The sequence below is a fragment of the Pungitius pungitius genome, chromosome 19 (genome assembly GCF_949316345.1).
Source record: "Pungitius pungitius chromosome 19, fPunPun2.1, whole genome shotgun sequence".
Lineage (NCBI taxonomy): Eukaryota > Metazoa > Chordata > Actinopteri > Perciformes > Gasterosteidae > Pungitius > Pungitius pungitius.
The window spans coordinates 12974983-12998363 of NC_084918.1; the positions used below are offsets into that span (position 1 = coordinate 12974983).

Below are 23381 nucleotides of genomic sequence, written 5' to 3' on the forward strand. Positions count from 1 at the left end.
TAGATGTTTTCATGGTTCGTTGCCCCTTAATACCGTATGTCCCTCACTTTCAATAGACACCGTGCTCGCCCACATTGAAACATTTTAGAAGAATAATGAGCTCAAGTATTGTTGCCTTTCAACCATCACCTTAGACAGTAACTGATTTTAAGTTTTTTGGAATATGTACCTAACAAAATTTGCACCACTGTGACTTTTTATGGAAGTTTGATTTACTAAACCAAAATTGTTTTACTTATTTTCTCACATATAATACAATTAGATTTTTAATACTTCAAATAAACATAGCATGTTGTGAATTTTTCACCTTTTACAACATACAATAATACTTTTTGACCTACCATACTATGACTTAGTTCCAATTTTTCTATTGTTTTTATTACATTTTATTTACATATTTTGACACACTATATGAGGTGGAACATAATCTTCTAACGTTCACGTGAGGAAAAAACCTTGATTTGAAAATTCAATGGTCTTTAATTATTTATTGAACAGACACTGAATGGATGGAGCTCTCTCCCCACAGATGGTTCAGAGGTCTAACGTCGTCAAATGTTTAACAGGCAATAAATGCATATTGTCACCCCTCCCTTTGCAGAGGTCTTCAGTCAGCCGGGGCATCCACTAAGGCCGAGATCCCCGCTTTGCTATCGCCTCCATGTAAGGAGGGTTAAGTGATGACATCAGAAAGACATTACAGAAAGTTACACATGAAATACCTTCCATTTGACAACATCTACCATTCCGGCTTTGTGGGCTCGAATGGCCTCGTCTTCATGCGTTTAGATTAAAGCTGTTACTTTCAAAATACTATGACTTTTTCTACATTCAATACCAAGATAAGTAATTACTGCTGCAAATGAAAGGCTAAGCAATAAAAACGTAATTCATAAATATATATTTTTTAATTGTATAGAATGCAGCAGACGCTGTTTCTTTGCAAAGGATCAACTAATTGAAAACCACATTTTGTTTTGCTCTCAATCAACCTGAGAGGATTTGAACTAAAAAAAGAGAATTCATTTGAGAATTCATTTTACAATATGAAGTGGATTTTTTTGCGGGTGTGAATACACTTTTAAAAAAATTATTTCCAATTATATTCTCATTTATTCACATGGAATATTTTCCTTGAATATTCCCAGAGTTTTGCAATGCTAATTTCCATGACTTTAAAAAAAATGTATACAACTGTTTTCATATTTGCATAATAACAGGATCATTTTCATTCATTTCTTCTGATATGAAACAATTTTTTTAACATACCTTTTTTGAAAATCCTAATGAAAAAAAAGAATGACACGCTCCGTGGCAGCCATGGGCCATGGATACTGTTGCCCTGTGTAAAAATATTTGTCACATAATATAATTAAGTGAGCAGGTGATTGAGTTTAGTTTATTTTGTATAGTTACTTATTGTTTGCTGTGGTCTCTATATATTGTTTGCTGTGATTTTCTTAGTTGTTGCTGTGGTTTTGCGTTATTGAATATAGCTGTCAACCTGTATTTCTTTCCCTCTCACGATTAATTGACACACCTGCACCTAATTAGCTCGGATTGGCCAGCTGGAAGATCCCTCCCAATAAAAGGAGGTGAGATCTCTTTCCAGGGAACGGATAGGCGTGCTGCACGAGAAGCAGCGGCTCGGACGGCTGGACGTGTGTCCCCCGGAGTCACTGGCTGGATCCCCTGTGCCCTACTGGAGCCGTTTCCTGGAATCCCCAAGGGCAAACGTCCGCAACTCCCTAATGGAAGGTGCCCGGTCCGGCAGCTGACGGCGGAACAATATTGGGGAGACGCGTAGTGAAGGAGCAGAGTGGCGCCCCGGAAACCCTGGTCCCCGGACTCCTTCATGTAGAACGGACTCATTGAAATCACGTGAGAGTGATCCATTCGGTGCCTGGGACTGAGGAAAACCCGGATCAAATCACACTCTGGACTGAACCTTAACAGGTTCTTTTACGCTGGATCGAATCATCCCTCGGGTTTTATCGTCTCCTGGCTTTTTACTTGATGTGTTTTAAAATTCTTAAACTTATCTTAAATAGAAATAAATTATTGTTTTGATACGTATATAATCTGTCTGGTCGTTTTCTCGCTGTGTTGGTGTGGCCCGGGAATCGAGTTCTATTTAAAAGTAGCCCGCTTCTTTACGGACAAAGAAGAGAAAAGGGGGGGTTACATATTCATATACTTTATGGTTCTCCTTTCATCACATCCAGACTTCATTATTCCAATCTACTAGATTTAAAACCAGATCAATGTCATTTCAAATTGAATGGAATAAAAGAGGTTTGTGTTAAATAAGATGAAAAAGAGACGAAAGACTGGGAAAGAAAATCACAAGTTTTATTGGAAAGTGTCCAAGAGCACGTAGCTACCACAATGAAGTATGCAAAGTAAATCCCATAATGAACTTTGAGGAATATGATTCGCTACGAGGCCTGGTGCTGTCTATCCACTTCTTGCTCACCCCTAACATCTGGTTCGCAATATCTTAGTGCATCAATACAAGATCATTTTCCTTCGAGTTGGAATTCATTTGTGGGGCGAAAATAGGACTTGCCTTTCTACTTCCAGATCACAATGACATTGAAATCACTGGCCGCGAGATTGAGTTCTCGAAATGAAACAGGAATAATAATTAAATCTGCACCGTGCAGTGAAACACAATTAGTTTTTTAACATGCATTTGGAACAGTGCATTGATTCTCTGATGGATAAGGCTGATGCACTGTTCTCCATGCAACGCTAAGGCATTTCATTATGTGATTACCTTCATGCTACCTCAATACCCATCGCCACTCTCTTGTTGGTAGAAAGAGCAGCAAATGTGAGGTAAGAAGCCAACTTTGGGGCAAGTTCTGTACACTGAGCAACATCTACACCAGTCGCACAAATCATACTTACTTACAGCAGTGAAAATCACGTCTGAAGATCAAAACCTACAGCAGACTTCATGTTAAAGGACAGAGCATGAGTGTAACAAATGACGTATTCTGGTCAGGTTCAACTCTACTAGATCTTAAACTGAGACTCAGTATTTTAAACCAGAAGCACTCTGAGCACCAGAAACATAAAGCAGCTGGGTTATTGCTTCTGAATTTGGATAAAGAGTGGAATTCACAGACTTTGAACATCAACAAGTCAGAGGTAACACAAGGCGAAGGGGTTCAATGCAAAGTGCAAACACAACAGTTTCATATCGACAAGCTGCTACTGAAGCACAGAAATGACACATTACAGCAAGACGGGGCTCTCAGTTGGCAACAGGCTCAAGAGGACGGGTTTGTATTTCACTCAAACTGAAGATGTGTGAGCGCTAAATATGGCTAAAAGTAGTGACTCCCAAACCTGCAACATATATGAAATACTTAATTATAATGATGTGTAACCTTCACATACCCATTATTGCCTTGATTCTTGACACTTAGCAGTCTGACAGAGACGGAGAATTGAGAAATACAACAATATCTTCCTATAAACAAACAAGGCAGTTAAAGAATCATTTGGAAAATTCAAAACAAAATATGGAAATACGGAGGCCAGTTCTGAATTGAAAGCATCCAAGGTAAAGGCAAGGACTGACATTTTAAAAATTGGTGAACATTTTCAGACAAGACTGCAGTAAATTATACTAAAAATGAATAAGCCAGCAGCCTGCTTGCTGTGGAAGTCATCTGGCAGGCCTGAATAATATATATATATATATATATATATATATTACGTTCAATGACAAGAATATTTCAAGTCTCACTAAAAGGATAAAAACATTTCACAGAACCAAACTCCACCTTAAATGGCAGATCACTGTAAGACACTTAATCCACAAAGTAGCAACAACCTGCAACACAGGTCACTTAATCAGGCCACAAAATAACATATACAGAACTTCTTCATATCTTATCCTATAAACTGATGGCCTCATGGTTCTCTCACATCCAGTCAGGTAACATTAGCAAACCGAGATTATCTGCATGCAGGAGTAACCACTCAGCAGTCACTAAACAACAGTGATGTGAACAGCAGCCTGTGACTGTGGAGTCAAATATATATATATATACTTCTATAGTTTAATCTCAGAAAAAGACGCATGCTTAGTAAGTGAAGGGGTCAAATACCAGAGTTCAGCACTTCACACACTTGGAACCATGTGGGTCACTTAAAACCATGAACAAATGAGATGTAGAATCAGTAAAATATCGAATGTCGGCTTCCTAAAAAGCCATTTCCTCCACACTACAGCAGCTGGAAATCTGTGACATACATAACGACTAAAGTGCTTCAATGTGTAAACACTTTATACATGCAAGCAGGTGGGAGACCAAAGATTACACTGTGTGTGTGTGTGCGTGCGTGTTTCTGTTGTGCACGTGAGTGTGTCAGTGGCGTCACTTCTCCTGCAGCAGGGCGGGGATGTTGATGTTCCAGCCGATGGCCTGCCGGTCGAAGCCACAGGTGAACAGGTTGCAGGACTGGTTCTCTTCGTTCCACGCCGTACAACACACCATTCGCCTGTGACCCTGCTCACACACACACACACACGTCCACGTTTTACTGCTGCGCATTGATCCAACACGCACCTTCCCTGCTGCTGTGTTCCCTTCCTCACCATCCTGTTGCTGCGTGGGAGTCTGGCCAGCCTCACTCCGTTCATGTCAAACAGTCGGACCTGCCGGTTGTCGTGTGGCAGAGCGATGATCCTCTGGTTGGCAGAGACGCTGATTCTGAAAGGCCACATCAAGGTCACTTTGAAACAGGGTCGCATTTTTCTTCAGAATGACATGGAAACTCTTCACCTGTATAACCTCGGTCTTGACTTTTATGTTAGCGATTGAATTATCGTGTGTTTTTCAGAACTAGATTTTAAATGAATTACGAACAAATTCACTTTCTAGCTTGCAAAAACAACAGCTGCATCTATAACCTTCAATTCTTTTTTTTCCCCTCACTGGCATTCAAGATAATTACGGACTTGAAAAAACGATTGATTTTCCAAAAATGCGTAAAATACAAAGAGCTCAGTTAAGATTGGCAACATGCTGATTCTTCCAGATACCAATAACAGCCCTTTGATATTGAGCGTCTACTGTAAGTGTGCATCACCAGTGTTTCACCCACCTGTTCACGGCTGAGTCAGTGCGAATGGTTGCTATTGGCGACCTCATGTTCTTCAAATCCCACACCTTGACGGTGCGGTCGTCACTTCCCGAAACCACATTGTCGCCCACCGTGAAAACCGCCGACGTCACCGTGCTGCAGGAGACAAACGTGGTCAGACTGAGGACTGTTGATTCAAAGAACGGGACGCTCTCCCTCGTGTGTGTGTGTGTGTGTAGTCATTCACACCGTGCACATCATCCAATTGAATGCACTGACGAGAGTTGAGAGAAAAGTACAACAAAAGTCCTCAACTTCTTCCAACTTAGAAACGCTCGGGGTGAAAATTATTCATAGCCGGTCTCGTCACCTCTCCCACAGAAGCAGTAATTATTGAAAGGTGGGACAGATCCACACATGCGTCACAGCAACATGTCGAGATACCTCACTAGATACCTCGCTAGAACTAGGACCTCTGAGGATGTATCGGGTACAACGTTTGAAAGATTTAAAATGTGATTCTTTGTTTTGAAGCATTACGAGGTAACACCCCCCCCTTCCCACTGGAAAAGGATCACACAAACTCCTGTCACAAGGGTGTAGCTAGCAGCAAAATGGGTTCAATAATGACTTGAAAGTCTTCACACAATCGAATGTGTTTGAGTTGTCAAGATAGCACGAAAGAAGGTTTTACGTTATGCCGTCTCACTTTTACCTTCATTACAGCCATTAAAGTAGACATGGCTTTAACAGCTCCGTATTAGACCGGTCATAATGTAAATCTATTATCTGCACTGATCTATGGCAATATTGGATTTTTACATTTCAATTATTGCAGATAGGTATTGTGATGTATCCTCTTGCTAATTTCTATTTTCTCAACGAAATGCAGCATTTAAATGAAACGCATCATCATCATCATCTGTTTAATAATTCTTGCACAACCAGCACGCAACCCCAGTTACACCAAATTAAAGATGAGAGAGCAAACCATGAACGATGGGATACCATATACATATTTCAGGATATTGTTGCTGGCAATTTTCAAGTTTAAGGTTCATTGAAACCTGGCTGGAAAGCTTGACTTTGCAAACCTTCAGTGGTTGAAGTTCTTACCATTGCAGTGGTCAACGTGGCCTGATATCGCTGTAGGCAAAGTTAGAGGTAGTCTTTGATGCTCGATGTGATAAGAGGTGCGAAAGACTTGGAACTTTGTATGTTGGGGAGACATTTTAAAAGAAAAGACAACTTTAAAAAGGTTATCTTGCTATCGTTATGCTCCTCTAATGAAGCCCAACTTGTTCAGCCTCCCAGGAGAGAACTGATTCAATGAATAGTGATGCTAAATGAACAATAACGTTTTTTCATTGTACCATTGGCTCGATGGAGGCAGACATGTCCTCCGAAGCCCTTAGTCCAGCTGCACGGCACACACGAAGCAGCAGTCAGACCCAGCCACTCAACAGACCTCTAACACAGCCAATCAGTTACTGTGCGCCACACACACACACACACACACACACACACACACACACACACACACACACACACACACACACACACACACACACACACACACACACACACACACACACACACACACACACACACACACACACACACACACACACACACACACACACACACACACACACACACACACACACACACACAGACTCACACACCTTACTTGACATGGCATTAAGGGCTAATTGGGGAACTAAACTTTGTAATATTAGAGGGTCGGGGCTCGAGGAAACTGCTTTATCGTTAAAGGCACCTTCTGACATTGCTGGGAACAGCCCACATGGGAATACAAGAAGGGAGAAGGAAAGGTGGGAGGTGTGCGGGGAGGGTGATCAGACAAGGTAATTGATTAGAAGCTTGATTAAGGTTAAAGGGTTTTAGAATGAGTGCTGAGGAGGGAGGGAAGTATTAGGTGTTGCTTAATGGCATTTCTGTAGTGTGTCTGACAGCCAAGGTCAAGACTCCCTGCGATCCGAGACTGAGGGAGCAAAGAGAGAGAGAGAGAGAGACTGAGGGAGTAAATAGAGAGAGAGAAACATGGGATTGCTCGACAGTTGAATGAATCCAGAACCAAGAAGCGCAAAGGTTGCTTACTCCCATTAAGGTGGCACACACGATTTCTTTTTTATGCCTCACAACACCCATTTCTATGCATTTCAAACTACTTATTATACACAGACAGACACACAGAAGTGTATTGATGATGGACTCAGTGATGATGTTTGATCTTTTTTTAGATTTGTATGGGTAGATGTGAGATGAATGAGATGCTCTGGTGGAACAGGACATTTTTACAATGAGACATAAGTCTCAAAATATTTGTTTCCTATACTTACTAAGCCCTTTAAATGTCTATGACACCTTTAATTTTGCTTTCTGAAACTCGGGTCAACATCTAAAAAGGTGACAGCCTGACTCTGCAAAGATAGACATTACATTACATGTCATTTAGCTGATGCTGTGTTTGTGTTTGTGTTGTGATTGTTTGTGTTTTAAGTCAAGGTAAAGTCTGAAGAGGTGTGTCTTTAGTTTGTGGCGGAAGATGTAAAGAGCTCGTTCCACCATTTCCACCAAAGGAATATTTCACTATATGGATATGTAAAATGATGAGTGTGCAAAATGACTGAAAGGTAAAATGTTAATTAAACAATTCAGCTACAAGTGACAAAGAGGTTTCAGCGCCACCTGTTCCTCTGCTGCAGCAAACTGTCAGACAGAACCTGTTAAGTGCTGTTGTATTCCTCCACACACACACACACACACACACACACAAATGTGTGTTTCTATCAACTGTAACAAAATGCCTTGAAAAGCCGGCGATGTCAGGAGAGACAAACGTGACATGGCATTCAGTTTGCAGAGCGAGCCCGCTGTCACTTCTCGTTTGCTCTCGGCTGCTGCGTTAGCTCTTGGGCAGTTGTCATTACTCTGCAATTACGGCGTGGGGGTGAGATGGAGGGGGTGTGCTGCTCTTTTAGCCGCCATGGTTCATTGACAGGAAGCGGTTGCCGTAATTGCCAGGGAGGACTCTGGGAACAAGAGGCAGCTCTCAGCCTCTGCTGCCTGTGACAGCGTCCCCACCGGCCTCCTCGACTCGGACACGCTGCTGCTGGAGATTAGGGGGAAATTACCGGGAGAAATGCCACAGAGGCAGCACCCTGCCATGGTGGTAGGATACATAAAAAATAGAAACTGCTCACAGGTTAGAAAGGGAATAAAGCACGGGGCTGGGTAAACTGTGTGTTAATGTGACTGTTGACCTTTCACAATGAGGCAAAGCATTTCGTTTTCCTGAGATGAATTTCCTCTTTTCATCTTACCCATCCTTGTTGTGGCTTCATCTCAACCTCACTACACAATTAAGAATTTGTTTAATTGACTTTATATTGAATTCATTTTAAATTAGTTTAACTTTTATTCCCCGGCATATTTTTTTTGATGAAAATTCTTGTAGCAAAAGCTTCACACCAGGTTTCAAATGTGGATTACTGCTGGTATTACAAAAACTTAACTTTCTGGTGGTTAAAACCAGACATGTGAAGGTGTCACTTTGGTAGATCATTTGTTAATGAAAATAGTCCATTTTTAGGATAACAATGTTAGAATATTGTTAGACTTTAGGTCAAACCAAAGACATGCATTATACAGTATTCGATTATACCTATTTTGATTTTCAGTGGAGCAACAGACAAATAATATAATAATAATAATAATCAGCAGCCCCAGAGGTTGAGTCTGGTAACGAACAATAAGCCAGTTCAGGTTAGTTACTCATTGCCTCACCGATGACATCTAGTGACAGCTCTACTCCAGAAAGTTCCATCTTTCTAAAAACTTTACATTCTGTGGAAGTTTGCTGCTATAAATGAATCACAAAAGGGCTAATAAAGTTTTTACTTAAAGACGAGGGCCATTCATAAACAAAAGAAGAATGGAGGCTAGGGAGGGAGAGGGCGGCTGTTAACTGGGAAACACTGGTGCTTAATCTCATTATACCAATTGTCTACAGGAGAGAATTAGAGTGGGATCTGCAGGAATTATACATGTTCGGGGTCGTACATAATGAGCTCTATGTAATCCCCCCACTTGCAATCAAAAGGCCGACAGAGAGCGCAAACCAGCGCGCACACACACACGCACACACACACACACACACTTAAAGAGCGCTGCAGACACGCCTGACAGTCATCATTTTGATATGAGTGTCTGCAATTGAGTGTTAACAGCAAGCAAAGTGTCAAATTATACAGAGTGGCGGATTAATGTGGAAACGGTCAGATAAATGAACAGGAGAGCGAGGGAGAGAGAGGTAGGAAAAGAAAAGAGTGGGGAGAAGGAGAGCCAAGTGTTCAGTAATGAATAAGAGGCAAGTGGATTTGGCATAAAGCAATTGAGTTTGTAAACTAATGTCGTACTGAAAAGGAAAAAGGAGAAAAAGCAAAAAGTTTAGGAGGGATTCAGAGACCAATGAGAGGTTACAGCGCCACCCTGTGGGAAAAATAAAGAGCGCAGCAACTCAAACCGCTGAAAGGTTTCATCGCCGATCAAAGAGTGTGTTTATAAGAGAGACCCACTCACTCAGTGTGTCCCTGGAAGACGTTGACAGAGTGTATGGAGGGGTCTCTGAAGTCCCACAGTCTGAAGGTGGTGTCTCTGGATGAAGTGACCACCAGCCGCTGGGTAGGATGGGTACAGCAGTGGGTCAGCTCCTGGTCATGGCCTGCATTCACAGACACATTAAGCCTGCTTAACTGTGGGTTTGTTCTCAATTAAATCGGATGCACGGTTGCTACAATAAGAAAGTACGGCAAGAAGAGAGTCCGAGTCAAGTATAGACACAATCTGGTCATTACATTTTTCAAACCAAGTCCTGCAGTACAGTCTGCTTGGACGGGATTAAATTGTGTAGTCACATGAAGTAAAGGAAACAGTTTTTTCTTACTTTTTAGTCAGGGAAACCAAGGAAAACAAAGCCTACACCTGCTCCATATGATGAACCGGCAGCACATTGCCCTCTCAGCTCATGAACTAAATCATCTGTGCTGTAGGCATCTCATTTGAGTGAACAGATTCAGCCATGTCAACCTTGACATGAGACGAGACTATTGTGTAACTTGTTTCATGTGGCTGTGAATTGGGGTCATCTTGGACTGCCGGAAATCGCGGAAGGTTTTGGCTCACAGCTAACTGACACAATAACTTGACATAACAAATATGTTGACCTAATTATAGAAAACATTAAAATACATGTACAATATATTTGAAAATCAGTTTACATACCAGTGAGGGCATGAACCAGTTCAGATGTCTCCACCTCATACAGGTTGGCAGCCCGATCCCAGGAAGCGGTCACCACTTGTCGGCCTCCCACCAACCAATCAGCTGCGATCACTACACCCTGGTGGCTCTTCATGGTTGCCGTAGCGAGCCGGACGGTGGGGACCTCGCTGGGGCCCTCACCATCCACCTCACCGTCTTCTCTGTCCGATGAGTCCTGGTCGTCATCACATGGGGCCTATCGGAGGAAAAAAAAGAGACAAACAGATTCAGGGGCCTGCAGCGACACAGAGTAAAACATACTGTGATATCCAACTGTGTAACAGTTCAACTAGGTGCTCATTTTGGTTGTTTGGTGTCCAAATGGTGAATGAATTTAATGATTATTCAGAACACACACCTCTTATTACTCCACAGGATGTTCCAGTAGAAACTGAGAGAAGAGAGCAATTGACACTTACACTGACATCTGGTGATGGCTGGGGGGCAGGAAGCTGCACCATGTAGCGCCAGATGTGAGCTGTCTGGTCCCCAGAGGCTGCGGAAACATAAGTACATTCATACATAACCCTACATTAAAATACACAATCCATTATGACCTACAGAAAAGTGCTGGAGACCTCAGGAGGAGCCGGTCAAATAGTCACAAAGAGAATTAAGATGTTGCTACAAGAAATCTAGCTAATCCATCACGACAAATACGCAGCCATTTAAATACATACCTGTGAGGGCCATCTGCTCTGTGGGGTGGAACTTGATGGAATTGACTGTGGGCCAAAAGTGTGACAAAAGTGGACACACGGTTTTTATCCAACAGCGTATGTTTTAGATACTCTCATCATGCACTTTGGATTGTCTGCTTGGTTGAGGACAAATACAGGGATTTACGTATTTTAATGATTATTACCTGATCCTGCATGGCCAGCATACCTCAGCAGACATTTTCCAGTCTCTATGCTCCAAAGCAAAGCGGAGTGATCTGTGATGGACAACATGAAACCATTGACTCTTTAATGGTAGTCAAGTAATGATTTAACATAGTAATGTGATGTAATTACTTTTCAGATTCAGTTAAGGGCCGCTTTATAGTGACGTTTTGAATGCTACAAGCTAAAATAGTACAACTTGCACCAAGGATTCCTAATTAATGTAACAACACTATAATGACATAAATATTTCAACTGTGTACTTACTTTTGACCATTTCTGCATGTGAGACGAGTATAGAAAGTTGATGCAGTGATTGACACTAGGACTGTCAATAAATATTCTATATTCAAATATATATTCAAATAGTTGTTAAAAACAGATATTCAAATGTGAAAATTAACATTCAAATATTTAAAAAAAAACAGCGGCGGCAGCAACGGCGCGCTACTGTACTGACTATATATTGCATGAATAAAATAGACTAGAAACAACAGCTTCATGCACTGGTTTGATTGTTTGCCGTTTCATGCCAAGGGAAAGTTCCATGTTTACCACAGCACAGCTCACTCAGTGTCGGTTCTATACTCGCCTCTATGTTGAATATTTGTTCACTGAATGAAGCCTACCATATTTGGGACAAGAATCGCGACCTTAAATTGCTTGTAGAAAACTTTTGATCAGCACACAGCATTTGTTTATTGTTGTCATTTACACCGCTATGCGCAGAGAACGGTCCGGGAGACAGAGAGAGAAAGCTCTGTGATCTTGGCCATTAGTTAATTTACTTATTTTTGTGTAGGTAATATGTTGTTAAATATTTTTGAACATTACCTAACATTATTTTTAACTTAAGAATTACCTATACAAGTAGTTATGTCTTGTTGTATTAATTTGTCCTGTGATTGACGTGCTTAATGTGCAACCTTTGGAATTCCTCAACAAGGAAAGAGGATTCTGCAGCGGCGGCTTTGCGCATGCGGGCGTGAGTCAGTCTGGACGTGATGTACGTCTCCTCCGTAGCAACCAGATATTCGAATATGTGTGTTTTTTTAAAGCGAATATTCAAAAGTCATGAGCAATTGAGCAATTGAGCAATTTTGACAGCCCTAATTGACACATTGGAATCGGCCGTAAAGGGACTTGTTTGTACCTGCGGAGGCGGTGCCCAGGACCACTGGCGGAGTCCGTGTGATGCCGAGATCCCAGATGCCATCCCGGTGGCCCGCGTACTCCTTGAGCAGCTGACACAAAGCTCGAGAGCCTGCGGTGGCTTTAAAGCTGGACACAATCTGCAGAGGGACGGAGGGAGGAAACATTGGCATGATGGAGAGAAGGCAAGGACGGAGGGGTGAGCACTCCTCCTCGTGCTAAACCAAAGTTAAAGCAAGAATGTTGCTTGAAGTAGAAGTCAAGTAAAAGTTACGTAACTACAGGTGCACTAATAAAACTCAGTTACAGAAAAGAATGCATTAATTGTGTTTCAAATTTAAATGAGGATGACATAATTGAAAGCGGGCCACATAACCATAATAATAACGTTGGAATCGCTCTGATGAAACGTCAACATGACAAGTTTACAATTAAGGGTGAATTAAAAAAAAAAAAAAACTTTGTATAATAATCTCTATATATTCATGAAATCTTTGGGGGGTTTTTCAATGGGGATTATGGCACGTATAGAAGAAACAGTCTAGTCCAGTCTAGTTTTAAAACAAACAGAGATGGTTTCCACTAATGAATGGCAATAACATCTGCATAGTAATTATGCAGCTAATTGACTCTGTTCACTTTAAATGCATAATGCATCATAATTTTTATTATTATCATTAATCAGCCTGCATGCAATTAGAGGATGATTCTGGAACTGCCAAAGGGCTTATAATTTCAAATTACATCAAACTGCCATTTGAGTATTAAAATGAAGACTGGTCACATGCCAATTAGTGTGAGTATAAGAATGATAGATCACTTTGCGCTGTTACTGTATCAGGGGTGCCCCTCCAAAAAAACATTTGAGTGGTCTGGTTAAGCATGGCCTTCAATAAAAATAAATGAAAAGGGTCAACAGTAGTCTCAAAGCGGTCAAAATCTGTAAAGTGCATGCAGCTGCAAGCAGAGTGCTGACCCGCCATAAGATGCCATCACTGGCAGTCATTAGACGCAGCGGTTCGAATCCCAGTTGCCCCATGTCAAAGTGTCCCTGAGCAAGACACCCAACCACTAATTGCTCCCTAAGAAAAATGTAACGCATGGTTTATAATGCGATGCAAGTCACTTTGGATAAAATTGTCAGCTAAATTACATGTAATGTAACAAAATTAGTTCACTCATAAAAGGTTAGCTGTACATCATGTAGTAGCTAGTTCTGTTAGTCTAAGTCCTCCCTTGATCCTGTGTATCCCCTCTATGATACGGTCAAAAATAGTTTGATTCTTGTGAAAAATTGCCAAAATACAAATGCACAAATTTCATACAAATGCATCTGTTTACTCAAATTACATCTGTCAGGATGGATAGAAGAGCGGAGGAGTCAAGTTCAGACTGTTACTAAAAACAGGCACCCACTGTCCCTCACAATGTCCAGTGACAAAAAAAAGAGCATTCCGGAAATTACCCATGATTCTGCTCCCCAAAACTACCACTTGGCCACTCTTAAGATGCGAGATCCACCTATTTTACCATGGAACGTGTACAAGAGCAGCATCGGCAAGAGATTATAAGGGAAGAAGTCAAGGGAGATGTCATGTTTTGATAGAGGCTTGAAATTGATTTTGTTTACTTCAGTCCAAATTCTTTAAATAATTGCATCTGAACTGCAAAAAAAAAAAATTCAACAGCAATTTCTCATGACCTCAGAGGAAGAGAAAAAGACGTCCTTCTTCTTTCTCTGCTATACAAGGGCTTTGGTCTGTTACTATTACACCCAAAGCTCAAACAATTACACAGATGACAAATATTATGGGCTGGAGAGAAGAGGGTCAAATAGCTGGAGACAAGTACCTTGCTGGTAGATGCTTTGTAGGTCGTTTTCAGCTTCTGTGACAGCTGACTGGTGCTGTGGCTGGCTGTGTAATGGAAAGACAGAACAATGACAGCAACTCTCATTGGTGGGTCTCACTGCAGCACGAACAAAGTGTCAAAGCTTTCATCACACACTAAAACAAGATTAACTCTTTGACCAAAAGTTAATCTAAGAAAAACAGGCTTGCTTTTAGGAGACGTTCATAGAGGAGGTTTAATACAGTATCTCAGACCTATGTTACCATGGAAAAGTGTCACTCCAGGTTTGGCTTAAAGTTAGTCTTTCAAGAGTTGTTGGGCAAAACATTAACATGAGTCAGTTTGTAGTACATTACACTCAAGTTTTGACACAATTTAAAAAACAGAGGTCAGATTTGTGGTGCAATGCTTTTAAGTCAACATTGGTGTTTTTGAATGAACTGGGATTCAAATTAAGAAAGTAGTTGGGGATTAAAATCAATTAAAAACGTAATATCCTTCTTATATTATTACCAAAAAAGAAGGATCAGTCAGCCTGAAGGTTATTAAACTGTGTCATACCACATAGAGGCTTTTCTTAATGGCTACTTGAGCCAACCTGGGATAAGAGGTCTACTTTCAGACACAACCAATTTCAACAATTCTTTGCCATTTAAGTCGACAGACGCAGGAGCCTCTGTTAACTATATTAAAACATTGTAAAGGGAACACATTACCTTTGGTTTTCAAAGCTCCCTTAGTGGGGTCTCCTCCCTCAATAGCCTGTCCGTCTCCGGTCAGACGCTCGTTCAGAGAGTCTATTTCCCGGCGTACTATAATGTTGGCACAGTCAGAGGTCATCAGAAACCATCTGGTGACTCAATCAACATCTGAGGATCGATACAGTAAGCATGCCACAAATCGAAAAGCATTTGCACGACTCTTTCGATCAGTCACTCACGTTCCAGGTTTTCAATGTAGAGGTTTTCAAACTCGCGTTCTATCTGACCAAAAAGGTCGAGAAGGTTGTTCCGTAGAGGGGGGGGCAGCTTCGAGTCCTGGAAAAAACAAAGAAAAGACTGTGATAAACCTGATGGTACGCTGAGAAAGAACTACAAATAACATTACGACAATAATCACATTACCCTTAAGTGCTGTTCTCTTTTACATATAATGTTTTATACAGGATGTTGTGCTTAACCCTTAAATACTGTTCATATCTAATGCCTTCACACCAAGAATTCCCTTATACTATAAGTGTCTATTTAGAATGGCTCATTTAGAATAGTTCATTCATAAATGGGTGATTGGTCCTCAATCAAATTTAAATATAAAAGAGAGCACATTATCATGCCCCGTTTCACGCAAGACATAAAAAAACATAAAATAACTTTTAAGTGGATCAAAAATTACACGCAACTTGAATCCCATGTTGTGTAAAAGCTCAGATAGATATTGTGCTACAGAACTACAACAACACAACAAACTACAAGGCAGCCAAGGTCCAAGCACTCAAACTCATCTCAACGGACTTACCTCCATGGTGGACTCCTGAAAGTACTGGTTATCAGGTGACCACCGGTCTATACCAGACTGGCATGCAAAGAGACGTTAAGCTGCCATGAAAACAAAGGATTCACTGGGCTGCATTTGACAGCTCTCTTTAAGAGCTGATGCTTCCTTTAAGCCTCCTAAAAGACGAGGAAACCAAACACTCGAGTGTCGCGCTTTCTTCTGGCACGAGTTCAAAACCAACTGTTTGCCACAGCGGCGTCAACCGCCTCACTATTCTGTCTGCACCCCGTGTACACATACGGTCAAGGTCAATTAGCAAATAACAAGCAGTCTTTATGATTGCAAAGCTGCTTAGTTGTGGCCTTAAAACCTGCAGCATAACCTGGAAAATAATGAAGGCATTAAAAGTTGGTGGATGCATTCTTTGTGAAATATACAGGTTTATAAAGCTGAGTGTGCGTAACTTGCGCTGGGCAGGGGAGACTAGGGGGAGGGGGGACTAGGTACATAGACAGAGCCAGCCTGTCTAAGCAAAAGGCCTGGTGAAAAGACTAATCAGGCCTGGACAAGCGGCCCATATTAAAACTTGATGAGACAACAGGACGGCGCGAGCAGAGCTGCAGATTCAGTCGCTGATATTTTTAAGGACACTGTCAAGCAGAGAAAGTAAATGCTAAAAGACTATTATGGAGAAAACTAGGTCTGGGCAATACTGGATTACTTCAGAGTGAATACCACAAAAAAAGACTATATATATATATACATATACACTCACCGGCCACTTTATTAGGTACCCCATGCTAGTAACGGGTTGGACCCCCTTTTCCCTTCAGAACTGCCTCAATTCTTCGTGGCATAGATTCAACAAGGTGCTGGAAGCATTCCTCAGGGAGTTTGGTCCATATTGACATGATGGCATCACACAGTTGCCGCAGATTTGTCGGCTGCACATCCATGATGCGAATCTCCCGTTCCACCACATCCCAAAGATGCTCTATTGGATTGAGATCTGGTGATTGTGGAGGCCATTAGAGTACAGCGAACTCATTGTCATGTTCAAGAAACCAGTCTGAGATGATTCCAGCTTTATGACATGGCGCATTATCCTGCTGAAAGTAGCCATCAGAAGTTGGGTACATTGTGGTCATAAAGGGATGGACATGGTCAGCAACAATACTCAGGTAGGCTGTGGCGTTGCAACGATGCTCAATTGGTACCAAGGGGCCCAAAGAGTGCCAAGAAAATATTCCCCACACCATGACACCACCACCACCAGCCTGAACCGTTGATACAAGGCAGGATGGATCCATGCTTTCATGTTATAGACGCCAAATTCTGACCCTACCATCCGAATGTCGCAGCAGAAATCGAGACTCATCAGACCAGGCAACGTTTTTCCAATCTTCTATTGTCCAATTTCGATGAGCTTGTGCAAATTGTAGCCTCAGTTTCCTGTTCTTAGCTGAAAGGAGTGGCACCCGGTGTGGTCTTCTGCTGCTGTAGCCCATCTGCCTCAAAGTTCGACGTACTGTGCGTTCAGAGATGCTCTTATGCCCACCTTGGTTGTAACGGGTGGTTATTTGAGTCACTGTTGCCCTTCTATCAGCTCGAACCAGTCTGGCCATTCTCCTCTGACCTCTGGCATCAACAAGGCATTTCCGCCCACAGAACTGCCGCTCACTGGATGTTTTTTCTTTTTCGGACTATTCTCTGTAAACCCTAGAGATGGTTATGCGTGAAAATCCCAGTAGATTAGCAGTTTCTAAAATACTCAGACCAGCCCTTCTGGCACCAACAATCATGCCACGTTCAAAGTCACTCAAATCACCTTTCTTCCCCATACTGATGCTCGGTTTGAACTGCAGGAGATTGTCTTGACAATGTCTACATGCCTAAATGCACTGAGTTGCCGCCATGTGATTGGCTGCTTAGAAATTAAGTGTTAACGAGCAGTTGGACAGGTGTACCTAATAAAGTGGCCGGTGAGTGTATGTGTCTGTCATTTAAGCAGATTGATCCTGAAGACAGAAACCCATGATAAAAACATAAAAACACAGTTACTCACCAACAATTTGCTCAGCTTATCTAAGAGAGTTATATATTTTCATTCAAGAGCCAACTCCCAAACGTTAACAAGGCTTTTCTTCTTAACAAGGCTTTTCTTCTTCCATTTTATTAGTAGTGAAGGAGCTTGACAGTTTGGCACAACAGGCATTGACCACTCATGTAAAGGCTTATAGATAAATAATCAATTGTAGCTCTATCTTAAATACCATGTCGGCTGGGAGATTGTTAATCATTAACCTGATGGCACCAGTGGCCTTAAAAAGTCACAGTACATCCCTTTGTTTTAATGAAAAGCAATCAGTAACCAACATGCACATCCAAAGCAGCCAGTTAATAAAAGCTGGTACTGTACTCTCGAGGGAAAAAGAACATCCTCAGACCAAACTTTAACCCCAATTAAATGACAATCAAAAATCAAATGAATAAACTATGACTTCCTGGTATATATTTTTCAGCAGGTAAACAAGAATAGATCATGGTATTACATGCCGCATACAAAGCATTTTTTCCAAAGCTGTCGGGTTGAGCATGTGCGAATGTGAGGACGAGGAGAAAAAGAAGGCATGGCTCTCCGTGCACATCCCTCACCTGTCCCTCTAGCATGTCTCCTCTCTGAAAGCCTGGTAGCCTCTCCTCTATGCTGTTGGTGCGGCGGATGGACAAACTGTGAGCCTTCCGCTTCTGCTTGGGGTGTCGTGCCGCCGAAGCCGAGCCGCTGCTGCTCCCACCTTCCACAGGCATCCTCCTACCGGCGAGGGAGGGCCCTGCCCCCCCTGCTCACCTCTTACCTGGGAAGCAGGTAAACAAAGGCCAGGCTCGATGGTTGGCTGGTGGGTGGATGAGGTTGTTCTGTTATCACCACCTTTTCTGCAGATAAAAAAGAGAGACAAGTTCAGGTTCACAGCCATTGCAGGAAGTGTGAGCGGACTACTTGGGTCAGTTCCGTTACCTGCTGCTCTGAAAAAACAAAATTCCAAAATATATATTTTTTTAAATAGTTATTTATTGCTGATTTGCTTTGTAGAACCTAAAAGCAACATAATTCTGATAAAATCTTCTTTTGAGGTGCTTCACCTTACTGACTAGGCGCAATGTCGTTGCAAAAAGGCTCTTCTATCATACATGTGCATCCCAATATGCTTTCTGACGTGACATTCACAATAATATTGATTGATTTATCCCCACGGTCTTTCCATGCTAATAGGACGACACGTATGGGAATAGTGGACGGTTTATGTTAACGTCACGCACCGCAGAACCGAGCTATATAGGAAAAATACTTTTATTCAACATGTATTCGATGTTAAAACGAATACCCCGATGCTAGTCACAAGGTACAGAATTAATATTTTACTTTGCTGTTACGGCTATGCTGTTACCTATGACACAATACTAGCAGACCCACTCACCTCTGTCACTGCTTCACTGAATTCATCAATCCGCACAGATGTCTTAAAAACTAAGCTAACGTTACACGCGAGCCAATGCTGACATTAAATGTCACATTCATTGTGGCATCAGAACATGTTACCTAATCCTTGTAAGTTACATAAAACCGCAGCTAACGGACCTCCCCGTTGGCTAAAGTGAACACAACATGAAATGTAGCATTAAAACCTGTGGGTTCGTTTTTATTTTTATTTCTCTATTTTCATCGTATGTATTTTGACGGTAATGACACGCTACAGTTTGACAGTAATACCTTTTCCGGGTTTTTTTCCGAATTTTGACACATCACGTATTTTATTGGTGCACCTACTTCCGCATTACGCGATTAAGGTTTGTCAGCCAATGGGCTGTCACGTTGCTGCTGAGGACTCCAATGAAAACCCGTGACCTCAGAAGCAGGGAATGAAGCTAGGTGGTTCGACCACAGTGAATGCCGTCGTAAACAAGCGCAAAATACGTTAAAGACGATATTCATCCAATTGGAAAAGAATAATTGTTTTGTAAGTAACTTAGCGTTTTACTGCTTTCGCTGTAGGTTGTGTATATATAGCAGACAAGGCTTACTTAGGTTTAGCTGTCAGAGGCCTGGGTGGAGCGGGTTGTGCCGCGCAGTGGTCTGATGGCGTGTTGACGATCAGTGTTAACGGAGTGACACGGAGTGGAATAGGCTGGAACGGACAGTATACTCTTACACCGTATGCTCTCCTGTTAATGTGTCGGGGATAGTTAAATTATTTTAAGAAATGCAGTGACAAAAACAGTAGCATCACACTCACAAAGCCATTTCTAACACAGTAAACAAAAAAGGAACCAAAGACAATTTGCCAATGATTGTATTAACGAATTGGGTTAATCAATTTTTCAAAAATTACATTAAGTTTTATATTGATTCAGCCGAATGAAGCAAACAATTAACGTAACACGTGGTAGTTCAATCAAATGAAAAGTAAGGACAGGATTCTCTCTTTGTATAACATTGTTGTAGTAGAACAAGCTTTTTAATACATTAGTCAATTCAAACATATCAGCAATCAACCATTAATGCAAACACTACTTAGTAACTATACAGTTATGTATGTATGCACGTGTTGTGCGTTAAAACCTTGAAAAAATAAATGTTCTTCCCGTTTATTCTCAGTCGCTGCGTATGTTCCGATCCTGACTCGCCCAATTCCAGTCCGGCTTTTACCAACGCCCCCCCCTTCAGACCTTGTGATTGGTTTTCTGATTTGGTCAGGCGATGGTTCGGGGTGTGTGGGCGGTGCTGCGGGTGGGGTCTTCCGAGGGAGCTGCTGTGTGGAAATCAAACAAACCTCGCGCTGTTGGAATTGCTGCACTACGGCTGCGGTGCACCTACGAGCCAATCACTTCCGGCTCCAGAGCCATATCAAGGTAAGCTTCTGCCCCGAAGCTTCTGCGTCTAAAGAACGCAAAGCCAGAGATAAGCCCGTTGACCTGAGGCAGAGAAATGGCGTTTCTCTGCGCTTTAACGTCAGATATCTGAGCTCCACTGAGTCTTGCAGATATTAACTTTATCAAGATACTGTATATATGTCTGTGTTTCTTAAGTCGTGCCGAATGCTACCTTTAAGTTACTTTAAAACAATCCTACTCTTAGTGGGACACTGCGCGTCATTTGAATCCTGCTCTCATTGATTTAACGTCAAATTGTCTTTTATTATGAAAATGAACTATTGTATTTTAAATTATTAGAATTCTATTATTAAACTATAGTGTCCTTTGCAATGTTTTGATCACAGAGGTATTATTCAATCATCTAAATGTGTGGACCATATTCATAAAAAGTAATAAATGTGTCCAGGCAAGGCACAACATTTTTTATGTCAGTTCTTCCTTAAAGCTTTTTCTTGTGCTTTAAACCACATCTCAATATTGAACTCTGCAGTTTGGCTCTCCATACACTTAGAGAACTTGGTAGGTCTAGAAAGGGCCAAAAGCAGTTCAGAACATCACATTGAAAGTGTTGTCTCCTGTTTTGATGTGAGTATGGACTAAACCATTCAATGTTGTCCCTGCAGCAAGGCGGGAGCCCTGTGGTCTGCAGACAGAATGCCCGAGGTAACCGATCACCTGGACGAGAAGCAGGTCCGGCTGCTGTCGGAGATGTGCATCGTCATCGACGAGAACGACAGCAAGATTGGTGCGGACACCAAGAAAAACTGCCATTTAAACTCCAACATCGATAAAGGTACCTTTATCTTGCTTCTGGCACATACCTTTTTGTTTCAGCTTGGTCGTTGTGGTAAATTTAATGCTTTCCCTACCAGGTCTGTTACACAGAGCTTTCAGCGTGTTCATATTCAACAGCGAAGAGAAGCTGCTCTTACAACAGAGGTCGGATGCCAAAATCACATTTCCAGGTCAGGGAGGAATCCTTAAACCACTCAATTTACCCACATTCCAAAATAGTCCTGTGGGCCATTGGGATACAGTACACACATCGCATATCAAGAGAACTAAACACAGAGGGTAGGCACTGGTGAGGTGGTTAATCGACCCGTGTTTGTATGCACAGGCTGTTTCACAAACACATGCTGCAGTCACCCTCTGCACACGGACAGCGAGCTGGAGGAGAAGGAAGCCATCGGAGTGAGGAGAGCTGCTCAGAGGAGACTCCAAGCTGAACTGGGTATCCCCATGGAGCAGGTATATTGTGTCTGTGTGTGTTGAAGTCGTGGCTGCTGTATGTAATGGAAGAGGATTATTAAGGGTTGTGGGTGATGCTTTCCACTCAGGTGAAACCAGATGAAATGACATACCTGACAAGGATCCACTACAAGGCCCAGTCAGACGGTGTGTGGGGGGAACACGAGATCGACTACATCCTCTTCATGCAGAAGGTTCGTGCTTTAATGTCTTTTAACTGTGGTTACATATATATATAATGTGAATCTGGCCCCCATGACAGAGTTATGCAACCGTTCTTCTGATGAACAAGATACATCACAAACCAGTTTTCAAGCTGCTATTCTATTCCCTTTTTGGATTACATCTTGCCGTTTGATTGTGTTCCTGCAATGTGTCTGTCAGCCTTACATTGTGGACCATAAAATAACTTTCTTCTCCCAAAGAACGTGGAGTTGAGCCCAGACCCCAATGAGATCAAAACCCACTGCTACGTGAGCAAGGAGGAGATGAAGGAGCTGTTAGAGAAGGCCAAGCGCAAAGAAGTGGAGATCACACCCTGGTTCAGCCTCATCGCAGAGACCTTCCTCTTCAAGTGGTGGGACGATCTGCAGAACCTTAAGAAGTTCATGGACCATGACAACATCCACCGCATGTAGCCGAAACAGGCCTTCTGTCATTTCAAACCTGTGGTTGTAGACGCACCTGCTTGACATGCAAGCATAGCCACACACACAACTCTGAATGTATCACAGGCTACATTTCTCCAGGAAGTCGTACGTGTAGATGTGGTCCATTGGGTTATTGTAGCTCTTTGAGTTGCATTCATCTATACAAGCTGATGCAAGTAGGGTGATTAGTATTTAGTTCCCAAATAAAGCATGGAATCCATTCTGGAAAGATGCATTTATAGAGTGAACTGAAGTAAACATTCACATTTCGCTCTAGTAAGATGCTAAATGCGATCTCGCTATGGACAACAAAATTAAGAGAATAGGCCATTTTTTTATATTAAAACTTAAAGTGCCTAACCACAGGGCATTGCATTGAGGTAAACTTTGACAACTTATATCACCTGTGTATTGTTGACAATTCTATTAGTGAACAAACTGTCTTTGCACCCTTTTACACAATAAAAAAAATTGTTTGTGGTAGATTTGTGTTTACATGTATGCAAGTAAAACAGAATAGTTTTATCAATGACAATTAAGAGATCCAGATATGACCTCACTCAATGATTTGGTCAGGTCGATGGCTCTAAATAGTGTTTTTGACTTTGTGTAGAAGTAGGTGGCAGCAAGTTTGCCAAATATAAAAAAAGCTAACTTCACACGGAAGTTCACAAAAATATGTCACATTGTACACAATCACATTTATTGTCTCTTATGT

The 23381-nt window shown here is 41.8% G+C and overlaps 2 protein-coding genes across 4 annotated transcripts; one reads left to right on the forward strand and one right to left on the reverse strand.

Moving 5' to 3' along the window:
* Positions 1-2328: 2328 nt before the first annotated feature.
* LOC119198617 (WD repeat-containing protein 37-like) lies at positions 2329-20034 on the reverse strand. Of its 2 annotated transcripts, none has more exons than XM_037455999.2 (14): positions 19911-20034; positions 18486-18764; positions 15277-15373; positions 15053-15148; positions 14337-14401; positions 12487-12625; positions 11315-11386; positions 11130-11174; positions 10869-10945; positions 10411-10645; positions 9709-9850; positions 5125-5259; positions 4616-4730; positions 2329-4526 (listed from the first exon to the last, which is right to left on the reverse strand). In XM_037455999.2, the coding sequence occupies exons 2-14, from the start codon at positions 18636-18638 to the stop codon at positions 4395-4397; spliced, it is 1503 nt and encodes a 500-aa protein (XP_037311896.1). In that variant the 5' UTR covers positions 18639-18764; positions 19911-20034; the 3' UTR covers positions 2329-4394. The 2 variants fall into 2 exon arrangements, with proteins under 2 accessions (XP_037311896.1, XP_037311897.1); XM_037456000.2 differs by lacking the exon at positions 19911-20034 and adding an exon at positions 19307-19658.
* idi1 (isopentenyl-diphosphate delta isomerase 1) lies at positions 19738-23064 on the forward strand. 2 transcript variants are annotated; one of them, XM_037456027.2, is made up of 7 exons: positions 19738-19846; positions 20584-20738; positions 21386-21555; positions 21635-21727; positions 21883-22013; positions 22103-22207; positions 22439-23064. In XM_037456027.2, the coding sequence occupies exons 2-7, from the start codon at positions 20587-20589 to the stop codon at positions 22649-22651; spliced, it is 864 nt and encodes a 287-aa protein (XP_037311924.2). In that variant the 5' UTR covers positions 19738-19846; positions 20584-20586; the 3' UTR covers positions 22652-23064. The 2 variants fall into 2 exon arrangements, with proteins under 2 accessions (XP_037311924.2, XP_037311923.2); XM_037456026.2 differs by lacking the exon at positions 19738-19846 and having other exon boundaries at positions 20572-20738.
* The last annotated feature ends 317 nt before the right edge of the window (positions 23065-23381 follow it).